Genomic DNA, 22568 nt, shown 5'->3' with positions numbered 1-22568 from the left:
AGGTACTATCCACCAATCAAATAAAATTAAATTTAATATTAAACGGCTTTCAATAAAAATGCTTGTAATTCAGCCGAAAAGCCCAAAAAATTATCAGTTATTTTATTGCATGAATAAAATATAGATAGAAAAAATTAAAACCTTTTAAAAAAAGAATCCTCGATAAATCCTCTATATAATAACACAAATTCACCAAAGCATCCAAAACGTACAATTTGAATATCGAATTCAAACCGTAGAACGCGTTTTGCCTTTTCCCAAAAATATATAAGAAGGTTTGTAAACAAATCACACGCGTTCTTTTAAACTATGTAATAAATAAATAGATAAATAAAAAAGCAATTTGGCGGGAAACCGGCGGACCGCGCGGAGTGGACGACGAGACTGAGTTTCAGTGGGCGGATCACCGCCCAGTCGCCAACTAAATATACACACGCGTCATTTAGTAATGAAATATTTGATGTGGCCTATTTTTTATAATAATCCCCATTTTTTTATTCCACTATTAAATTTTATTTCAATGATATCCAAAGCCCCAAATCATTTTTAAAACAATATACCTATTTAGTAAAACAAATGAACCATATAGATCTTTAGAATTTTTCCTATGTGCTTTAAATAGGCAAAAATTATGATACAGCTTTTTTCTTGGAAATATTGGTTACTTTATAATTGCTAACATCAATAGCAGAGAGAAAAATAGTAAAAAAAAATAATAATATTCTTTTAAAACATTATACTACATTAATTTCAGGAATACTGAAGTGATAACAAAAGGTAAGTGAACACTTATCTACGATTTTATGTAATAGGTTCAAATAAGAGGCAAAAACTAAAACGCAATGTACATTGTAAAAAAAGTTGGCGTGTTGTCTATGCACACGATAATCTTCATTTTAATTTTTAACAGCTAACAGCTAGACGATGAGCGAATCCCAAAGCTATTGACCTAAAAATAACACGCACGGACGCTTGAAAGTATTGTTCACTATAAAATTAATATGAATATTCTTCGCTTCTCAAGATACAATACAGGCGCATTGTGCATTACTTGTAATAAAATTGATAAGACGACATGACAATGTGTCGTGTACTTTAAATATTTAAAATAAGAATTCAGCAAAAAACGTTCTCTTTAAGATTTTTAAAGATTAGATAGTACTAGTATCTTGGTTTGAAGTCTATGTACATTTTGGTTGAGATGTTATTTCATTTAAACGAGAGTTTTATAGGTCAAAAAAAGTTAAGCAAGTGTATCGATAAAGTAAAAATAACTTCACCTTCCTGCTTAATGTATTCTAAAGAAAATCTAAACAAACATGGCACGAGTTTACTAATAGATAAACATTCGTATTCAACATTATTTTCCACGGAAATTTCAATTCTATATTGTAAGTAATAGATTCCATTTTAATTGTATTTTTAATTTAACTATTTCAGAAACTCTAAGAAAAACTCGTTAAAGTCTTGTCTATGAGATAGACAGATTCTTTCATCATTGTATTATTATATTTTACTTATAACAAAACTAACAAGATCGAAAACATATTTGAATTGTAAGATTGAAAAAATGTTGGAATTGCTTTGGATATATAATAACAATGATATCAATGATATTGTAGTTAACAGATATGTTATTAACGCGCAAAAAGTGAAGACTAGAAAACGTCCTAATTGGGACGTTTGCCTTTAGTTGTTTTACGTAGTAATACGTTATAATACATCATAATTACGTAGTAATACGTTTTGCGTAATTAAAACATCTAGTTATCCCTTTTACTTATTGTTTTTATCAAGCTATCCTTTTTACTTTTAACGAAATGTAAAAATAAACTAAAATAAACGGTCACCGGCGCGGCACACCTTTTTCTGTTGTTTAGTTTGGATATAACATATCTGTTTATTAGAATATCATTGATTGATATACAATAATAATTGAAATAGTTCATGACATCAAATGAAACAAAAACGTTGAAACATTCACATTTTAAATTAGTGAATTAAATCGATTTGAAATTTCAAATCAGGCAATAAAAAGCGCTGAAAGAAAATTAACGTATATTTTTCAAAATTTTATACACCACACTACGATTTAACATAAATGATATAAGTGTTCATTTTATCTGAGCAATAATTTTGATGAATTTATATATATTTATGACGTATAGCTTCTTTGTTATAAAAAATTCGAAACTCGCCATTTCTATAAATCAAATCAAAATATAGGTACTTATTAAAGAAAGCTTATATATACACTATTGAATCGTCTTTAACAAACTATATTAAGTGAAGCTACCACCGGTTCGGAATGCAGATTCTACCAAAAAGAACCGGTAAGAAGCTCATTAGTTACCCTTTATCGACAAATAAAAATTCAAAGATGGTTAAATACAATTATATAACCAGGCAATCGTTAAATTACAGCTGTACCCAGTGAGGTGCGACAACATGGTCGGATGTTTAGTTCACTTGATAGTCATTGATTAAAAGTCAATATTATAATATGATTTAATTTTACATAACATACAAAACAAGATGATTACCTTAAATCTCACTCTAAAGTCATAAAGAGTAACTCATAAAGGTTAACTAATTTCTGAAACATAAGATTTTTCTTGTCATAATGGTTACACAAGACTCATTTCTAATATCTGTTGGTAAAATACGTAGCTTAGCACTTTTAAATAAATAGATACAAATAATGAGGAATCGGGGTCATTACAAATTATTCGACTTTCCTCAGAAAACAGATCGGTTAGAAAATTGATATCTCATTGGACAGAGTCACTACGAGAAAACTCGTTCATAGTTTAATAGCTTTTGAGTTTACCAACCTGACCATAAACATAGCACATATTTTATAATTATTCTAATACAACAAAAGTTAAAGTTTGTATGTGAACTTGTTTACGCTAAAACGGTTGAACGGATTTAGATAAAATATGAAATAGACGTAACATAAACCAACCGAAATCATTGACATAGTGTTAAGGATTTCGGTACACGACATACAGTACATACACTTAGGTATACAATCAATAAGTGAGAAACAAAATCGGTAGAGAATGTTATCCTGTGCTTATCTATTTCGCTACCATTTTCAATTACACTGAAATATTTTTATAATGTCTGATTGATGTCATTATTAAAGTACATGACGCTTTACGTACTCAGATAGCTCTAGTTTTTGTCGTTAGCGATCTTTTAAATGGAATCACCCAGTGCTTTGATAAGTCTACTTTAATTATATATACATATTCAGTTTTTTTAGTAACTTGAGGTATTTTACCCTATCACTTATACCAACTATCGTCGTTATTTACATACCATATGTATTATAAAAATATTTATTTTATTAAGAAGATTAAAAATATTTTATTTTGAAACATAAACAAACATAATAATTCAACCATAAAGCTCTTCATAAGTTTTCCCTAACGATTAAAAAATCCAGTCCCTCTCCCTCCATACAGTAACAGGCACTATTTTCGTAATGGGGTTGAATTTAAACTGATAGATGAACCTACTAATTCCGATTTATAATGCTCATCAATGAATATTTAATCGGTTTATATAAATGTTAAACAAATATCAACATTTTTATTGAATTATGATTAGGTATCTAAATAAATAAAAAAAATATACGCAGAAACTATTACGTGACCAAAAAAATAAACTATTTATATATCTTAAAATTTTCCGCATTATTAAGTTTTGAATTAATCTATATTTATTTGTTGGAATTTTTTGAAGACTAAATATATATAATTTAATTTATTTAACTAAAACCAGAGATTCTTCTTCACAACAAGCAGTGAATCATCCGAAATTCCAATTCAGTATTATCAGCGGGTCAATTTTGCCAACATAGAAACAAAATAACGTTCCATTCTTAATTTAAATGAAAAAGGAGCGCTTACGCTTTAAATTCAACTAAATTTAAATTCAAGTAAACTATACTAAATTCACAGATATATGTACGTATAAATATCATTTGAATTTTTATTGAAGTTTAACTTGAACTTTAAATTTGAAGTTTTATTTTTAATATTTAGTTACTGAATTTTGCTTCTAAATAAAAATTATTTCATTTTAAAACGTGATAACTGCTAAATAGGTCTGCGTGTAACAATCATAAATCACTATTTGTTCTGTGTGCTGCCAAATATCTGACAGATGATAAAGTATATCTGATGTGATGTCTTCAGTTTTGTCCGTCCGTGATTAGCCACTCCTATCTCGGCAATACTTAATTAGTTATAATTTCATAAATTTTGCCACGAGAGATGTAGTTTTGTGATCTCAAAAAGGATTTCGTCAAAGTTTTATGGCTTAAATATCCAAAGACAAGTAAACAAGTTAAAATGACGGGACGCTCAGGCCGTGGTGTGTTTGGTAAGCTCTTCTCGAAGAAACAGTATGCTAAAGATGAGAGAGTCACAGAGATCGGCATGCCTACTAATGTTAAACAACACATTCACGTTAGCATGAACTCTGAAACGGGAATGCTAGAAGGGTTACCATCATCATGGCTACGACAATTAAATGCCCAGATATCGCCTTCGGAACAGAAAGAGAACCCGAATGCAGCGCTTCAAGCAGTTACGTTCCACAATTTTCACGTTTTGAAAAAGGAACAGGCGGAAAACGAGCCATGCAAACCTATTGTTACAGAGGAGGCCATTACAAAAGAGGAATTGGAGATGAAAAAGTTTTTAGCTAAGAAAAATGCCCACCAAAGTCAGGATTCAGATATTTCAATAGGCCAAAGTAGTGAAGAAGATAGTGCTCCATCTGACACATTCTCGCAGAGACAGACAATGCCCGCTGCAACTACTAAGAATAATCTTAAAAAGAAAGATGCGATGATGGATTTAACAGCAATAGTTGAGGATCTAACATTGATCGGCGCAGAGCCAGAGGAGAGTCCCATTCTTAGAAAAAAAGAGATGATGAATGCAACTCTATCTGATGAAGAAATATATGAAGAACTCAAAAGAATTTGTAACAAAGATGACCCATATGTGCGTTTCCAAAGAATCAAACAAGTAGGTGCTGGAGCTTCAGGTAATAATATACTTCATATTTAAATAATATTAATTCCTTAAATTTTCCATTCTCAATAATTTATAAATCATATTGAAATATAAACATGCTTACAAACATTTAGAAATATGTTTTGTGTGCTATGACTTAAGGATTTGAGATATATGTCTCTAAAATTATCTTTTAAGATTGTGTTCTATGTAAAACATTACCATTTCAAGCATGACTGCCATGAAACCAAGTAATTGTTTTATCTCTCGGCAACCTTGAATAAAATAAAACAATATAAAAATTTTAGCATGTCATGAAAATAAAAACCAGCGTAACAAATATCTTGCAATCCCATTGTATGGTAATCATTGTTGTTACATACTTAAAATATACAAAAAAAATTATATGTGCTGATTGTTATTTAAGTTTTTATGATATAAAAATCAATTTAAATTTTACATAGTTCTAGTTAGTGGTTAAATTTTCAATAACATTTACAAATATCTTCATTTTTAACAAGAATTTTATTATAATTGATTACTTCACGTTAGATATGATAATTACTACCATATCACATAACAGTCAGATAAGCTCGAATGTAGTGAAGTGCATTTCATAAATTTAAGAATCATCTGATATAACCCTCAACCTTTAAATTACTAATTGTAATGTTGATTTTATAGAATACAAAAAAAATAAAACCAAATATTACTCTCGCAATATTCCTATCAACAAATCAACGATAAATTCTTTGAATGAAACCAAAATCAAAGTGTACAAATACTCTACATAATTTTAATGATTTTCCATCAAAATGTTACAAAGCATACATTATAATTAAATAATTTATAGAATATTTTAATAAAAAATAATTCTTAATTATTCTCATATAGATTTAATACACTGAATTTTTAACCATTAACTTTAATAATAATAGTTCTATTAATAATAATTAAATAACTTGTTGCAATTGTGCAAATTAATGCCAATTGCTATAATCAGATGAAATCATAAGACTCATAATCTTACTCAAACACTTGTTAAATTATCTCAACTTTTCTGCTATAAATTGTAATGTGTAATTTGTTTCTTTGATAACTATAAACAGAACTTGACTCGAGAAAATTGTCACTAAATGAAGCTGTTGTCTATTATTTATATTTAATGTAAGCCACTGTGTGTCACTTTCCTGGTTCAATTTGTCACTACTCTGCCAGTAGTGTCACTCCTCTGGTAACATATTTTCCTCTGGTACTTATAAAACACAAAAAAATGAAAAATTCTTCTGGCCCCCATCATTACAAATATAAAAATAGTGTCAAATAGAGAAATAATAAATATAAAATAGATTACATTACTTTTTCTTGTGGGACACAAAAAAATCAAATAGGGTATTTCACCCATATGTATATTATTAAAACTTAAAATCTATTCAGAGTATATTAAACATGTCTTATTGCAAAATAATAGAATGTTTTAAATGTATACTAATATTAATGTACTTGATATTCAGGAGTCGTGTTCATCGCAATTGACCACAAGGACAACTCAAGTGTCGCCATCAAAGATATTGACCTGACGAAACAATCTAAAAAGGATCTCATACTCAATGAAATTAATGTCTTGAAGGGTTTCAATCACAAAAATCTCGTCAATTTCCTCGACGCATTCCTTTGCTACGACCATCTTTGGGTGGCAATGGAGTTACTAGACGGAGGATCTTTAACTGATGTGGTTACAGAAGTAGTTATGAAGGAAGGTCAAATCGCAGCGGTCTGCCGAGAGACGCTACAGGCAATAGCGTTTTTACATTCCAAAGGCACCATTCACAGGGACATAAAATCTGACAATGTACTTCTCGGTATGGACGGAGCCGTGAAAGTTACCGATTTTGGTTTCTGTGCGAACATTGTGGGTGATGAAAAACGACAAACGATGGTAGGTACACCGTACTGGATGGCCCCTGAAGTGGTCACCCGAAAACAATATGGAAAGAAGGTAGATGTATGGTCGCTTGGAATAATGGCTATTGAAATGATCGAAGGAGAACCTCCGTATATGAAAGAATCTCCATTGCGAGCTTTGTATTTGATCGCGGCCGTCGGGAGACCCAAGATACCCAGATGGGACAAATTGTCGCCAGAATTTCAAGACTTCTTGGATAAGTGTTTGCAAGTTGATGCGGATGAAAGGGCAACAGCGGACGAGCTGTTATCTCATCCATTCCTGAACTGTGCCATGGAATTAAGAACTTTAACACCTCTCATTAAAGCAGCACAAAAGATCCTCCACAAGAACTTCGACTGAACGAAAAGGTAAAACTTATTTCCATCAACGTTTAATTTATGTACGTAAATCTAACTCAGTTAATTTTCCTTCAAACTTTTGAAAATCTTTCCAAAGTATTTGACAAATGTTATCGCTTTTTGTGATTAAAATAACATCGGTCGAATTAAAAAAAAAAGTAAGTGCCAACGTTATAACTAGGGAACTTTTATAAAATGTTGATTAACAGTAGTAAACATCTTTAAAGATGGAATTACATGGAATTAACTCCTACAAGATGCGGTAATTTATACCATTGCGTAACATGAACAAATTTTACTAAAAATTTACGACGATAAGGAAGATAAATCTAAGATCAAAAACCATTGACTTGATACTAGCAATAAATGTATGAATTCTGTTCAGTATTCGTTATGAAATCGCTAGATATTCATTTTGGCAATACGCAAAGCGTGTTTTAACTCGGCTTATCATCATTCTATTGTAGATAGGGTTTTATCTGCTACTGATATAGATATACATAGCACATCACGCATAACATTCTCTGACGCGTATGTGAAGGCTCTATGTATGTACAATTCAATGCCATATTGTGTTAAGTTTTAAATTCGTTAAAGCTTCTCTAAAAGCTTTAAAGTTACTTAACGGCTATTATAAATTATTCTGTCCAAGTATTTACGAATTTTAATACATAGGATGTACAAAAAAAAAATCGCGTGTAGGCCATCGTATCTCGTAAAATATTGTCTATTTTGATATTTTTATATTGACAGATCTACAGTTTTTACAGAAATCCAATTTTTATAATAATTTTTTTTTACTGTGTAATTATAATATTATCACAAATAAGCACTAATGTATGATAATATTGTCACGTTATCTAACATAGGCCCTAACGCACATATTTTCATAATGACAGCGATGTAATAATCAAGCGAAACTCATATTGTTATACTCAATAAAATATATTTAGAAGACAATAATCATACGTTTGATTCAAATACATAACAACAAACCGTTTAGAATTATATGGATTTAACACGCACTACGCGGTAAATACTAAATAGGTACTTTTTAACCAAAAGACACGTGGGTGCATAGGACTTCGAAAAGCATCAGTCAGTACAAAGTAACCACGTATAAAACAATTGAAAATGTACTTTATATTTATCAACTAAGGCCGAAATTCCCTTATCATATATCTGAAATAAACTATCAATTTGCCCGAGGATATATATAATATAGAGATACGTGGGTCTTTTGCTTACAAAAATCGCTTGCTTTTGTATTCTTTAAGTTAGGAGCAGTTTATATCAATTTACCAAAAAGCTGTACATAGTTTGTTAAGTTAGTTATAATATGATCACATGTGGCATTTTGTATGTATAAGGTAAAATTATAGTTTTTAATGTAATTTTATATTGCAAAAAGTGCATAACTTCCCGACTGTATCAATGAAATCAATAAGAAGGTAAATATAAGCTTTCTTTTTCGAATTCTTAAAAATCTAAAATCTTTCTTTACATTCCTATTCTTGCATACTATTTGAAACGACCAAAATTTTTTAATTTAATGTTTTTAAACTCTGCTTCTAGATTTAAGGTTTAATTAAGACTGTAATGACATTATGCTCACATTCTATAACTATGACTGTTCATATATAAAATAAAATTGTAATGTTACAATAAAATTTTGTATTATGCCTTGTATTAGTTGTATCTATATCTACTCTCTGTATAAATGTGCGTGCTTTGTTTAAAAGGGCAATTGCATCCAATTGAATTAAAAAAAAAAACTATTGTATTTTAGGCGCCAAATTGTTATTTGCTTGTTTTATATTGGAATATCGTGCAATAGATATTTTAAAAACAAAATTGTTCTAAAATAATTCCTTTATTTTTAAAATAATGTGATTAAGTGTCAAAGAAAATAGCGGCCATCTTGTTTAGTTGTTAAAAAAACTAATATATATTAGTAATTATTATAAAAAATATTACAAGATACTTTTATTTTAGTATTATTTTGTATTATTTTATGATATAAGCAGTCGCCATATGTGGAATCACGTAATAAATATCAAATATTGACGGATTATAATGGAATTGGTGACACTACCATAATACCCTCCACCAAGAGTGCCTGCTTTACGTTAATTATAACTGTATTAATAGTAGAATAAATGCATTTTGTCGCACAACGAAAAATTGTGGTATTGTATTTAAGCTAGATCGCTGTAGTCATAAGTTTATATACACCAATGACACTTTTTGAACATTTTATTACTAGAGATTTGCCTATTAAATTATTTTTGTAAAAGTTTATATGGTTTTACTAAAATAACACAAAATATAAACCCGAATACAGGACATGAAAAACTCTGTGGTGAAATTAAAAAAGATAAATTAGTTTGATATCAATTTATTTACAATTTGCTATATATTAGATATATTTAATCTATGTGGATTGCTTCATTGATCAAAAGCTGACTTTTAATGCTACTGATCCCGATATCTTAGGATCAAATCCCATGTCAGCCCATTAAAATGTCATTATTGTTCTGTCGAAAGATTCTCAATATCAGTCTAGAAATTGGAAATGTGTATGTGTCTACTCCAGAGTAAAGCCATAGCTGTCTGCGCCTGAATTATTTCTGTTCGAGTCTGATTTGACATTCCATCAAATGATGTGAGTGACATAATACAGATTGCACTTGTTTAATACATCCCTCACAGATGGCTAATCTCCTTCATCATCATTAGTTCCATACATCAGTCAAATATCTTTTTTCTTTTTGCATAATGGCCATGAAATTTTCTGCTTCCTCCTCGTTTAAGTTTCCATGTTTGACTATACTTTGTTGAATCGCATCTTTGACTTGTGTTGCCATATTTTTTATATCTCCACAAACATAAACTTGAGCACCTTCCATTATTAATTTTGTAACTTCTTCGCCGTTTTTTATGATTGCATCCTGAAAAATACAAAGAGACACTTGTATTATAAATAATGACATTAAAAACTACTTTATTTTTATAAAATAACACAAATTCAATGTAAGTTTGACTTGAAATGATATAAATCAGTTATTTCTTTGGTGATGATGTGATGAATTCAAGCAACTTTTTCTGAATTTAAGCTTTGGAAATAATAGCTTTATTATTATCTTTGAAAGGGCCCATTTTCGATAAAGTTGATTACCATATTTTAATGAGAACAAATAGCTTGGTTTTACCGTAAATTTAAGTCTTTTTGAATTTTCTAACTGAAAAAGATACTAAACCATACCACATAATATTGTGGGGAAGGTTTTAGTGCACACCTTCTACATGGTAGACGTCGCCGACGCTTTAACAAGTTATTTAAAAAAGTTTTGGATATAGGAGTAAGTATTGCCATGTTTCGATTTGGTTGAAGTTACCCAGTAACAAAGACAATAATATCTAAGGTCTTTAGAGCAGGAAGGAATGTCTTGAGTACAAATGTTTATGTGTTCTTTTCAACCTGAACCATACCTGTACATAATGGAAATCTGCATTTTCCACTCTTGAAAACGAAGTTATTAATTTACTAATAACACCTTTGGAAGTAAATGATTTTAGCTCATCTTCATAAATGAAATCAAGTTTAGGGTTTCGACATCCAAAGAACAGCCACACACAGCCAAATTTCTTGTCTGGATCATTCTTTTGCACATATTCTCTTTCTTCTAAAAAGCCTATGAACGGAGAAACTCCAGTTCCTGGGCCAATTAATATAAGAGGAGTTTCTGTGTTTTTAGGTAAACAAAATTCATTCACATTTTTTCGTATGTAGATTGGTACTTGAACAGATTTATTATATAGATTTAAATTATTCATTTTTTCTTCAATATCACACCTCTGTAAAATAATATCCTCAAGCCAGCCAGTCGTAATACCTTTTCTATTATCACCAATATCCATAACAGAAAAACATATTTTTAATATGTTGGGATTACTGTGCCTTGTATTAACAATTGAATATGGCCTAGGTAGGAGTCTAGGAAGATGTTCCAAAATTACTTCTATGGGAGGTTTACATGATTTGAATAATTTAAATAAATCCAACACACTAATTCTTTTGTTGAGGATATGAGTGGTGTATTCTGAAGACCCTTCTTTACTGCAGAGGTACTCCAATAGTCGCTTTTCACATTTATCTTTTGTGTGCTGTGCCAGAGCAAGTAGGAATAACTAAAAAAAAGCAAACAGTTGGTTACAGGTGAAAATAATAAGAAAACGACTATCTGTAACTATTTTAAAACCAAAAGTAAAATTTTAAGAAAATAATCCAGTTTCTCAACACCCAACCACAGAAACTATGATCAATATGCTCCAGAGCAAGTAAGCCAACAATTTTAGTTCTATGGTTGTTTGACCTTGGTTCAAAGACTTCCGTCAGGGCGTCACGGAAGCATGCGTAAGCAATCCCGTGGCTCCCGCCGAAAGACGGAGAGGGTACCGCTGGTTTTTTAGTGGGTAAACCCGGTGGACCTGGGCGCACTCCGCGTCCAAGTCCAGGGGAGTCCCACATTCCATCACGTGGGGGAATCGCGTAACGCGTTTTTCCAGCGAGAAAAAAAATGGTTCAAAGAATTCCACTTGAATATGTGACAATGTGGTTTGTTGCTTTACCATCAGCCAGTAGAACTTTAATAGTAAATTTAGCATTCATAACTCACAAAAAACTCAAGAACTAACTACTATTTGTTTGATTGAGCATTACTTACACATACAAAGCAATGTTTTGACTATGGAGATGGACAATTGCTAAAATACTTATAAGCAAATACAAACATTCCAATTCCTAACTTTGTAAGACTTATTATTGTACTGTAATTTATTAATACAACAGGTTATTGTTAATACTAACTTTTCAATGAAAAAATTCCTAGCTAATTTTATTCAAAAACTTATATTTAAAAACGAAAAAAATATTTACTAACAATTTTATACTCATATTTTATACATTGGATACAATTTCCAATATTATATTATTTACAGATTTGCAAATACTTTTTTAAACCTAGAATTAAATTATGTTAATAATAATTATAGAATGATGTGTAAACTTAGGATCATGTGGGTTCCTCTTATTTGCATTTTATCATCTAACAATATAAAAATAATTTATGCAGGATTTCTGATAATTTAATCTTGGAATGATCTTTTATATAATTTTAATAAAACAGACATCTTATTTATTTTGTTCTCGTTGATATTGCTTATCGTTTCTTTGGTAATGAAAAATAGAGATTAAAATCTGCTATAAAAACAATATAATTTTTGTGAATTACCTTTTTTATAATTCCTCTAAGATCTACACAGTGAGTGAGTACATGACGTAGAGTTGATGTCACTGGTATATAAGCTGGTATTTTTGCACCCTTCTGTTCACTGGCAACTCTGAGTGTATAATTTAGATCAACTACACTAATCAATTCCAGGTGATTGATAATATCATCAACCTCTGATTTATTATTTTGAGGAACAATTCCAATTGTATCGCCAGCTGCAAAATCGAAGTTACTACCCTAAAATAAATTATTTTCAAATTGTATACAATTATAGCTTTGAATAATCAACAGGAAATAATTTGAGTTAAATCTGAAAATTAACAGTGTAAACAATTTTATCCAATATTTTAATCACTAAAAACATTTCTTATTGAGTATTGTTAAGGAAACTAGCATTTCAGGCATTTAATAAGTTAAATGTAGTCATTTCAAACAAGGTATGGATAATAAATGATACAGAAATATTACATTTAAATTCATGTTTTCCAAGTTTCATTCCTTGCCAGAATCTGATCCTTATTAGCAACACTATCAAAGTATCTTTTGTTTTCCCAAATGAAGCCATTTCTGTTTTTATTAAAATCTGGCCTGAAAGTAAGTTGAGTACATTTTGCTATTCCTTATAGTGTTGATTTGGATTTGCAAGGACAATTGTAAAATTAACATTATTAACATATGAGAACAAAAACATACTTCAATATTAAAAGACACTTCATACACAGATTTGCAGTTGTCATCCAACTTAGTTAGCCTCCTCCATTTATTTATATTGGCAAGAAATATTTCACTGGCAGCAAAAGGTAGTACTGGATCTGGACCATTATAAACTGTTTTATTTTCCTGCAAATATAGAATATTTAAGAGCATAAAACAGCTAATACCGCATTGTAGCCTTTTTTCATTCTCCTCACAAGATATTATACTCTTTTGGAGATAAAATTTTGTGTAGAAGTTCACTATTCAAATACTGTAATTTCTGTTTGGCATCTGTTAATGAGTAAAAGAACATGAAGATACTGAAACTTCGGTTAAACAGATAGTTTGCTTTGGCCAAATCTCTAACACCAAAAATTGTTTAGATATTTTCTATTTATATTTGATGGGATATCCAATACGTTTCACAGCTGGTAATTTTAATGATATCATGAAAATAGTAATTTTTAATAGATTAGTAAGGTATATCACAAAATGAAACACTAGGAACTTACATTGTTACAACTTGTGTATTCTATTTTCATAGATTGTTCTTTACATTTCGGTATACTAAATAATTTAGTTTTATCCAAGGTGTCGATTAGTTCTTGAAAATGTTGAACCACAACCATATTTTCCTATCTATGTTCCAAAATATACACGAAATTAATAAATAAGTTTAAAATCTAGAATGTTTAAGCAGCTAGAATTAAAATGTGGACTTTTTCACATGTTATTGAATCATTGTGTCAAGTGAGTAGTGACAAGTTGACAACTGTACCTTGTGGTCTGTGACCGTGTATCTGTAAATGTCAATTGTGACGTTTTGGCCCTTTAAGCAACTTGAAATATCTAGGATTGTGTAAACATCATATTATTTTATCGATCCAATCAACATTACTTCTATAATTATTCGTCGCCTATTATCCGCAGATGAAGTATTACAAATCACATAGCAAATACGAAAAACTTCTATTTAACCTCGGACTTTTCTATATTTTGGATGACAATTGTTTGATTAGGGCAGGTTCCTATGAAACAAATCGATAACTCCTAACTTTATTGCGAGTTTTGGGGCCAATAATAATGGAGAATGTTCACTAATTTTGATTTTTAGCACTCTATATTGTCTGTCAAAAATAAAAAATAATAGTGAAAGTATGAATTCAATACGTCAATTAGTCTCCGAGTTATAAGTAAAACAAGTTGTTACGCACGACGATACAAGATTTTGTAGATGATAAAAAAAGCTTGGAATTAATACCTATTGACTTCCAAGCAGGATATATTCATTTAAATAATAATATTTAACTACTTGACTTTGTATTTTTTTGTATGTTGAAAAAGAGTAACTAGTGATTTTCTTGCGGGTTCTTCTCGGTAGAATCTACTTTCCGAACCGGTGTTAGCTTCACTTAATTGTTAAATGACGATTCAAAATGCTTGTAAAAGCCTACTTGAATAAAGTTTATTTTGATTTTCATTTTAATAGCGAAAAACTATATTTTTCTCCCAAAATTCGTGTATTTTTTTTTATCGAAATCTCGAAAAAAAGTATTCTATAAAAAATTTCGTATCTCGATAGGGAACCGAGTTATAATAAAAAGTGCTGGCGACTTGATACTAAGCGGTGCGCTACCTGCGCGGCGCATTGTGAAATGACACAGCACTCGCGCGGCTGTTAGCGGGACTCGATTTTTTTCGAAACTTTGAATGTCTATAAAATCAAAACTACTAGATATTTTTGACTAAAACAAAAACTAGTGTATTTGTATACAAACAGGCTTTACTGAGAAAAAAATTCAAGTGAATTAGCACACCAAGTAACATTCTCCATTTACCTACCGCCAAGTGGGCAGCGTTAGAGCCAGTGTTATACATGACACGTTATGCAAAAAATTTGGTAAACATTTTAGTAAAACATAGCCCAATTATATTAAGAAAATTAAAAAAAAACATCAAACTTGCCTAATGAGCAAAATAAACAATAATAAGTAACATAATTTTCTAGTTTAATATTATGAAGGTAATTTATGGGAATCTATGTCTCGGAAGTTAAGGGATATATACATACAATTAAACTTTAACATTATAAGGTAGTTTTTCAAAAAAATCATTCAATACTTTAAACACTTTATTATATTTTATTTTTGATAAAATAATTCTTCGATTGGAACTTCCTTATTCCCATTTAGCAAGCGATCCATATCCAACAAAACACCCACAAACAAAACTAGTCAACTGGAAAAAAAAAATTACGTATTTTAAAGTCAACATTTTGTTAATGTTTATTAAATACCATAACTAAAACTCTTACGATCGATAGGAACTCCTTGGTCGCCTGTATAACCCTCCATACATTCTGGACAAACGGTCGTCTCACAAGGATTGGGAGTTGTAGACGGGAAGGAAGGTGTGAGTTCAACTGGTGGCGGCTGAATAAAAAATAATATTGCTTAGAGTAAATTATTTGTCTCATGTTTCAAATACCTTTTTGAATGAATGGGTACCGTATATGACTTACCTCAAGTCTATATAAATAAGACAATTTACAAGGATCCCAAGTAGTGCATAAAGTAGCGTTATGTAGCATGTCTTTCCTAGGTTCGTCACCGAAGTAATCAAATGAAATAACAATATTGTTATCTATCGCACATTGATCTAAAAAGTCACTAATAGATACCTAAAATACAGAAACTTGTAATAAAAATACATTTTAAAAGATTATGAACACAAAACTAAATAAATACGACTCAGGACTTGACACAAAAATCTGATAATTGTACAGCAATTTGACGTGATACATCAAGGAACTGAGCTTTTATTCAGTGGCGGGGCTATTATAGGACCAGGAAGTGTACTGCGCAGCACACCTCACATAAGCTTTGAACAACAGATCAGCCAACATGCCAGATTCTGAAGCTAGAAAACCTCGACCTTACACAAAAGTTATATTTTCCTAACTATAATTTTAAAGGGCAATATATTATAAGTTAAAGAGGAGGTGAGGGCACGATTATTTTTCTATGCGTCGGGGCCCATGCTTTTATTTGTATGTCAATAAACCAAATTAGAACTAAAAAAATACCTTTGTTTTATTACCGCAATCCAAGGTTCCATTTTGGAAATAATTATTTTCACGCTCTCCGTTGCCGAGACAAAACATCCACCCTTCGTGGAATGAGTATTCTATTGGTGCTACTTCTGCTTCAATACATGGATCGATGGGAACAGGGATTGAAGACTTCCCAAACGTACATTTTCTCTCGTGCATGTTTGCCTGTACCCGGTATGCATCTAGATCTGGTTCGGAACCTTCAGGGCATTTGTAGTAGTTACCTACGATATGTAGTTAATAGTTTTACGGTAACTGTAAGGCTGATTACTAACGAAATCGACTCCAATTTTAAGTAAAGAGTCCACTCAGTGCGACTTTATGTTGCGTAAATTAGAAATTGCGGTAAAATCTGGTGAATGTAAGGGCAGATTGATTTAAATTAAAAAAAAAATTAGGTTAGTCGTAACTTGCCATTTTGTACAATATACGTCGTTCTGTGACGAGCGCTAACTACAGTTCTGACAGTCAGCCCGTTGCCACCACTTTTTATATTCTCCATCAGCACCTCTTGAGCAGCGCGTTGTTCCCTGGACCACTTAGCCGCTTCTTCAGCTAATATTTGGCGACTTACTTTACCTTCTGATTGAGTTGACTAAACAAAAGAAAATTGGCTAAAAACCCAATATTTAATTGTAAAATGTAAATGTATGTATAAGTTCGTTTTCGGAAGATTCGATAAAAGTACACTTTGAAACAAAGTCTATCCGAAAAACGGCTAGAGCTGTCCGGTTTGAATGAGAGTAGAAGAACTTACCTACCGCTGCCCTATCCAGAAGAGAAACGGAAGCCAGAAAAGCTGGTGATTGGTGTGCCGCGATACGTTAGCGGTTTACCGTCAAATAAGAAAAAGATCAGAAAAAAGAAGCAGTAAGCTAGATCTGATTTTAAAAAAAATTGTCGGACGTGCCTGCGGGGAACTTTCCATGATTACATGGGGTCTGCCAAGCGTGTGTTGCCATATTAGTTGAGCGGCTACTTTGTGTTTCGTGCTGTGATGTAGCGGTTGTATCTGAAGGATACCATACCAAGCCAGCTCTCTGTACACGCTGTCGGGCAAATAGCCAGTCTAAAAAAAAGTACCAAAATTAATAATTTGGTAATGTCAGCTTAACTGATAAGTATAAAAATTTATTAACTCACCGGCATAAAATCCATATGCCACTGTAAAATAATGTATTTATTAATGAAACATTAAATGTATGCTTATTCTAGCGAAAATTTGCTTCAAAAGTTAAATTATAAGTAGTTTGTTTTTGTAATTTTAAAATATTTATAAAATCAACCACAAAACATTTTGCACCACGTAATTCTCTGAACAATATGATACAAAAATATAGTATTATTCAATCGTAATAAAAATATTTGTATACTACTATATTACTACTAATACTACTTGTACTCACCGGACCATATTGAATAATTGAATACGTGTTCAAAATGCTTATATATTAAAAACACACATACATAATAAAATAACAGTCAGTGACGGCGTAATAAGTTATTCTCCAGAGCTGCTTTAAGGATGTAAGAACATATATGTATAATACAAATAAGCTCTTACTAAAAAAATCTACTGTTTATTTACAGTCCGACTTCTTAAAAGTATTTCTTTTTCCCTAAATATCTTTATTAAGAAAAACATTAAAAATTAAGAAAGCTAGTTGATAATATTATTTATGTTAATATACCTCTTCTTCATCTGGCTCCGTTGTTTCAAACTCTAAAAAAAATAATCATAATAATATAAATCAAATGATAAGACTTATGGTAGCAATAAAAAAGCTTACCGTCTTCATCATCGGAGCACTTTATATTTGACTGAAATAAAAACTACTCGTTATGTAAAACTTTTAACAATTATAAATTAATGAACTTGTCTGTTTTACCTCTGAAATTAATATAAAACAAATTATTAATTTTTTTAAATGTACTCTTTTTTTAAACATTTTTCAAGACCGATTTAGCACCCGTAAAGTCTAAAACAAAAAATCTGTTTTGTTTTACGCCTTAATTAAGAAGTAAAATTTTATAACCAATTATAATATAACAAGTGACTTAATTGACTATTAGACGCTATACATCGATAACATCAATTATATTTTGTTACCATAATATAGAGAAGATATAAGAAATAAAGGTAAGTTACTACTATAATTAAAATAGAGGTAAAAACCTAAGAATTCAGTTTGAGTATTGTTGTAATGTTTGTATTTTTCTTAAAAAGTAAGTTATGTCATTTGTCAGATTTTATCTGTGTCTATGGAATCGAGCGATAGTTTTTGTAAAATAAGGATTAGGGAGTGCCGAATTATTCAGTATTTATGAATAAAATCAACAAATAATTTATTATTGGTGTATAAATATTTGTAGCGATGAGTACGCTTGACAAGCAACTAGCTGATCTACGGATCTACGCGAACGAATTAGATGCAAAACTGCAAGACGATATCAATGCAGCAAAAATGAAACCATCTATCCCACCGAAAAAAAATAAAGCACCACAACCCCAAATACCGCAAAGTTACACAGTAAAGTCAGCTTGCGAACCCTCCTACTCATCTAGGCTAGAATACGGTAGTCGCACAAGTTCTACCTACTCTAATTTAGTACCAGTTAAAAGTTGTATCGTAAGGAATTCCGCTAGACTTCGAAGTGGCGATGCTCTTTTATATAGCAATTTATTGCCACCAGGTGGTACAAATCATGTGTACTCCAATATCGCCATGCAGCGTAATACAGAAAACTTTTACGAGAGGGATACACGATCAGATGTCTCAAGAATAAGTGATCTAGGTGTGCAATCAAATTATAGTGAGTTGAGACGACCGGGATCCGCTTATCCACCGTCCTCTGCTTCTGTAAATGCTCAAGATTTCTCTACATATGGTGGTTCTCAGACATCATCAACATATGAGTCATTGTATGAGCCTATCAATCCGAGGTCGTGCAGCCAGTTATCAGGAACCTCATTGTACGGTGGATATGTTGGCACCACAGTAGAGCCTGTTCCTGTGCCTGATAATGCTTTATATTGTGGAAATTGTTACCGCTGTGGTGAAAAGATTATGGGAGAAACTACTGGTTGTACTGCAATGGAAAGGATTTATCATATTAAATGTTTCTGCTGTCAGCAATGTGGAATAAATCTTCAGGTATGTAAATTAATACTAGACATAATCACCCTTTTGTTAGTTTAAAATTAAAAATTAAGCTACAAAATCCCTGACATAGGACTACCTATATTTCACAAACTAACAAATAACAATTACCAAATTTATCATTACTGTGGTTTCATTATACACAATTACTAATCACACCAAATTTCATGCAGTTTACAAGTATAAATAGCACAATGGTTTATGGACCAATGCAATAAGGCTCAAGTTGGGCATAGCTCCTTAAGGTATTAATTATCTCACTCCTAGTAGAAGCTGAAGGCTTCATTGGATGACTAATTTCCTATTTAGCTTTACTATATACATATTCTATTAAGTACATTTAAAAATTGATATGTAAGCTTGTTCATAAGCTTCTATAGGTTTGAATCTAATATAATTGTTTTCATTGTAACCAAAATTAAATTAAAGTAAATTGTATATAAGTTAAATATTCATAATCATAATACTAATGGTGTTTTAAAACCATTGTCCTCTTGATTAATCAAGTACAGTATTAATCATTATTAATGTATTATTTGCTTTGTTTCTTAATAAATGAAAATCAATATGTTTACAGGGTAGACCATTTTATGCAGTCCAAGGAAAAGCTCTCTGTGAAAGTGACTACCTGGAAACACTCGAGAAATGTTGTGTATGCGGAGATCCTATTCTGGACCGGATACTGAGAGCTACTGGCAAACCATATCACCCTCGATGCTTTACCTGTGTAGTATGTCAAAAAAGCCTTGATGGTATACCCTTTACTGTGGATGCAGTCAATCGTATTCATTGCATTGAAGACTTTCATAAAAGGTGAGTTTCTTTTGTTAGTAAATAAATTGAAATTGGCCTTAGTTATTTCTTCTTTATTATTTCCATGCCCTTCATTCAATACCAAAACTTCAAACTAAAATAATAAAATGCTAAAGTTAAATTGCTTCATTTCAGGTTTGTTAATAACCAACTTCATCATAATTTATAAACAATTTTATTGGCTTAGTTTTAAATTGTTTGTATTTATGATTGCAAAACAGACCTGAACAAACTTGCTGTACAAAAGAATACTATGGAGTAATTTAAAAATATTTCATGAATATTTATTATTATTACACTTTTAATCATTTCCATTATTTAATTTTGGTGTTCTGGTTAAGGCGAGCTGCGATACTAATGCTCAAAGAATTCTATCATAATTAAAAAAAACATTAATTTACTGTACTTTAAAGTTTCCCAATTTAGCCATCTCTAAATATAATTTTAGATATGCCCCTCGATGCGCGCGTTGTCGTGAACCAATAGTACCGGAAGGTGGTGCTGAAGAGACTGTACGAATTGTAGCCTTGGACAAGAGTTTCCATATTGCATGCTATGCATGCGAGGATTGCGGTGCCTCACTATGTTCAAGAGAAGAAGGCAAGGGTTGCTATCCACTAGATGAACATCTTTACTGTAAAGAGTGTAATGCAAGACGCATACAAGATTTATCGAGAAATATTAATTAGACAAACATATGATAAACATCAATTTACTCAATTGATTGCACTGCTATTTATAATTATAATAATGTAATATGTCAAAACAACCACCAACTAATGCTTTATAGTAAAATATATAATATAATAATAATGGTACAACAATGTTTAAATGTTGATATTACAATTTCAAGGATTTTATAATTTTTAGTTGCTGTCTCGAATCTTAAGTACAATTTTGATATTTGTAGTGAGTATGCTTGTGGTTTTTATTTATCTGATTCATTTTTATAGCTGTTTCTCAAAAAAAAAAGATTACAATAATTATACAAAATCAATTTTATGAATATAGATTTTTTGTGATTATAGTATCATTATTGTTACATTGAGTATTTATTTAAATTCAGAGTATTATTTATTAAACCAAATCATTTATCTTCACAAGATGGACCATTCCAACCTGCATTTATTTTATACAATAATTATTTAAAGGCTGTGTATCAAGTCCACAGTATTAATATATTCAAAGGACTATGAAATGTGATTTTTATGTTAATTTTTAATTATAAAATAAGATGCATTACCATATTATTCTTAAATACAATTTTAGTATTGTTTGAAGCCCCCTATAATGTAAAAGGTGCCATTTTTTGTATATAGTGCTAATAGGTTGTGTAATTAATTATATTTAGAATAGTTTATGGTACTTATATTAGAAAATAAGTGAGGAATGTTTTTCAAATACACTTATATCTGTATTAGTAGTCAGCAAGCAATGGAATTACTTTATCTTAGTATCAAAATATAAGTTGGTATCTAAATTTGTAGAAAAAGGTAAAATTTGCTTGTGCTAAACAAATGTACCATGCAATATAGAAGTTATTACTTGTCTGTTTTTGTCTGATAATAAATCACGGTAATCATCAAATGTTAAACAAAATACTTAATAAGTGAAATTTTTTACATTTTTTTACTTTTGCATTATCCTTTTTTGTAAAAGTTGTAGTTGCAGTAGTTGCATGAGACAGTATATCTATAATGGTTAAACAATGTAATATCATGAATTTCAATTGCATTTATGGATCTGCATTTAGGAATTTTATAAGCTTTCTTACAAAATATTCATAGAAAATATATCGAAATAACATTTGAAAAATTTACATTAAATGTTTAGTGCTTGAAATTAGAATATTTTATAAGAAATCTATTTCAATTCCAAGCATTATTATTTATGTATTTTAAGTACCAACTGTACTTAAATATACAGTTATGCATAAGAATGTTTCCTAGATTTGTATTTGTATGATGTTACATATAGTATGCTACATATAAGTATGTGGTATGTATGTTGAAGTAGTTCATAGAAAGTAAAAATTTACGTTTTACGCTTATTTTTTTTTAGCAAGTGAAAATGTCACAAGTTATGAGATTATGCCAGTTTAGTATTGTGATGAACCATATTTGTAAAATAATAAATATTACCATACACT

The 22568-nt window shown here is 30.5% G+C and overlaps 5 protein-coding genes across 7 annotated transcripts in view; 2 read left to right on the top strand and 3 right to left on the bottom strand.

Moving 5' to 3' along the window:
• The window catches only part of LOC124543923 (myosin-1-like), a 135121-nt gene extending 134714 nt beyond the window's left edge, over nt 1-407 (bottom strand). For both annotated transcript variants that reach the window (XM_047122249.1, XM_047122250.1), the window contains exon 1: nt 142-407. The gene's annotated coding sequence lies outside the window, so the exon portion shown is untranslated. The remainder of the gene's footprint in view (nt 1-141) is intronic.
• Nucleotides 408-4175: 3768 nt separating this feature from the next.
• On the top strand, nt 4176-9642 carry LOC124543953 (serine/threonine-protein kinase PAK 1). The gene is made up of 2 exons (XM_047122292.1): nt 4176-5067; nt 6551-9642. Exons 1-2 carry the CDS (start codon nt 4365-4367, stop codon nt 7342-7344), a joined length of 1497 nt encoding a protein of 498 aa, XP_046978248.1. The 5' UTR covers nt 4176-4364; the 3' UTR covers nt 7345-9642.
• An 83-nt stretch (nt 9643-9725) lies between these two features.
• Nucleotides 9726-14104, bottom strand: LOC124543954 (methionine synthase reductase-like). 2 transcript variants are annotated; one of them, XM_047122294.1, is made up of 6 exons: nt 13846-14104; nt 13331-13477; nt 12638-12874; nt 10836-11534; nt 10034-10294; nt 9726-9994 (listed from the first exon to the last, which is right to left on the bottom strand). In XM_047122294.1, the coding sequence occupies exons 1-5, from the start codon at nt 13960-13962 to the stop codon at nt 10079-10081; spliced, it is 1416 nt and encodes a 471-aa protein (XP_046978250.1). In that variant the 5' UTR covers nt 13963-14104; the 3' UTR covers nt 9726-9994; nt 10034-10078. The 2 variants fall into 2 exon arrangements, with proteins under 2 accessions (XP_046978250.1, XP_046978249.1); XM_047122293.1 differs by having other exon boundaries at nt 9726-10294.
• Nucleotides 14105-15453: 1349 nt separating this feature from the next.
• On the bottom strand, nt 15454-18357 carry LOC124543828. Its single transcript, XM_047122149.1, has 10 exons — nt 18335-18357; nt 18236-18266; nt 18137-18168; nt 17589-17609; nt 17356-17514; nt 16860-17040; nt 16419-16669; nt 15855-16013; nt 15648-15765; nt 15454-15571 (listed from the first exon to the last, which is right to left on the bottom strand). The coding sequence occupies exons 4-10, from the start codon at nt 17601-17603 to the stop codon at nt 15564-15566; spliced, it is 891 nt and encodes a 296-aa protein (XP_046978105.1). The 5' UTR covers nt 17604-17609; nt 18137-18168; nt 18236-18266; nt 18335-18357; the 3' UTR covers nt 15454-15563.
• A 355-nt stretch (nt 18358-18712) lies between these two features.
• LOC124543827 (lipoma-preferred partner homolog) lies at nt 18713-22568 on the top strand. Its single transcript, XM_047122148.1, has 3 exons — nt 18713-19600; nt 20184-20419; nt 20868-22568. Exons 1-3 carry the CDS (start codon nt 18821-18823, stop codon nt 21106-21108), a joined length of 1257 nt encoding a protein of 418 aa, XP_046978104.1. The 5' UTR covers nt 18713-18820; the 3' UTR covers nt 21109-22568.

This window comes from Vanessa cardui, chromosome 3, assembly GCF_905220365.1.
Source record: "Vanessa cardui chromosome 3, ilVanCard2.1, whole genome shotgun sequence".
NCBI classification, from domain to species: domain Eukaryota; kingdom Metazoa; phylum Arthropoda; class Insecta; order Lepidoptera; family Nymphalidae; genus Vanessa; species Vanessa cardui.
This window is presented reverse-complemented; position numbering and strand designations above follow the sequence as displayed.

Excerpts from the sequence above, each read along its gene's own strand:
- LOC124543953 (XM_047122292.1), top strand. The coding sequence starts at position 4,365 with ATGACGGGACGCTCAGGCCGTGGTGTGTTTGGTAAGCTCTTCTCGAAG. Across the intron at positions 5,068-6,550 it reads AGTAGGTGCTGGAGCTTCAG|GAGTCGTGTTCATCGCAATT; the intron begins GTAATAATATAC and ends CTTGATATTCAG.
- LOC124543954 (XM_047122293.1), bottom strand. The coding sequence starts at position 13,962 with ATGGTTGTGGTTCAACATTTTCAAGAACTAATCGACACCTTGGATAAA. Across the intron at positions 12,875-13,330 it reads AAGTGTCTTTTAATATTGAA|GGTAGTAACTTCGATTTTGC; the intron begins GTATGTTTTTGT and ends AATTTATTTTAG. Across the intron at positions 11,535-12,637 it reads TTAGAGGAATTATAAAAAAG|TTATTCCTACTTGCTCTGGC; the intron begins GTAATTCACAAA and ends GCTTTTTTTTAG.
- LOC124543828 (XM_047122149.1), bottom strand. Across the intron at positions 16,014-16,418 it reads ATTGCGGTAATAAAACAAAG|GTATCTATTAGTGACTTTTT; the intron begins GTATTTTTTTAG and ends TCTGTATTTTAG. Across the intron at positions 15,766-15,854 it reads CTTATTTATATAGACTTGAG|CCGCCACCAGTTGAACTCAC; the intron begins GTAAGTCATATA and ends TTTTTTATTCAG.
- LOC124543827 (XM_047122148.1), top strand. The coding sequence starts at position 18,821 with ATGAGTACGCTTGACAAGCAACTAGCTGATCTACGGATCTACGCGAAC. Across the intron at positions 19,601-20,183 it reads AATGTGGAATAAATCTTCAG|GGTAGACCATTTTATGCAGT; the intron begins GTATGTAAATTA and ends ATATGTTTACAG. Across the intron at positions 20,420-20,867 it reads ATTGAAGACTTTCATAAAAG|ATATGCCCCTCGATGCGCGC; the intron begins GTGAGTTTCTTT and ends ATATAATTTTAG.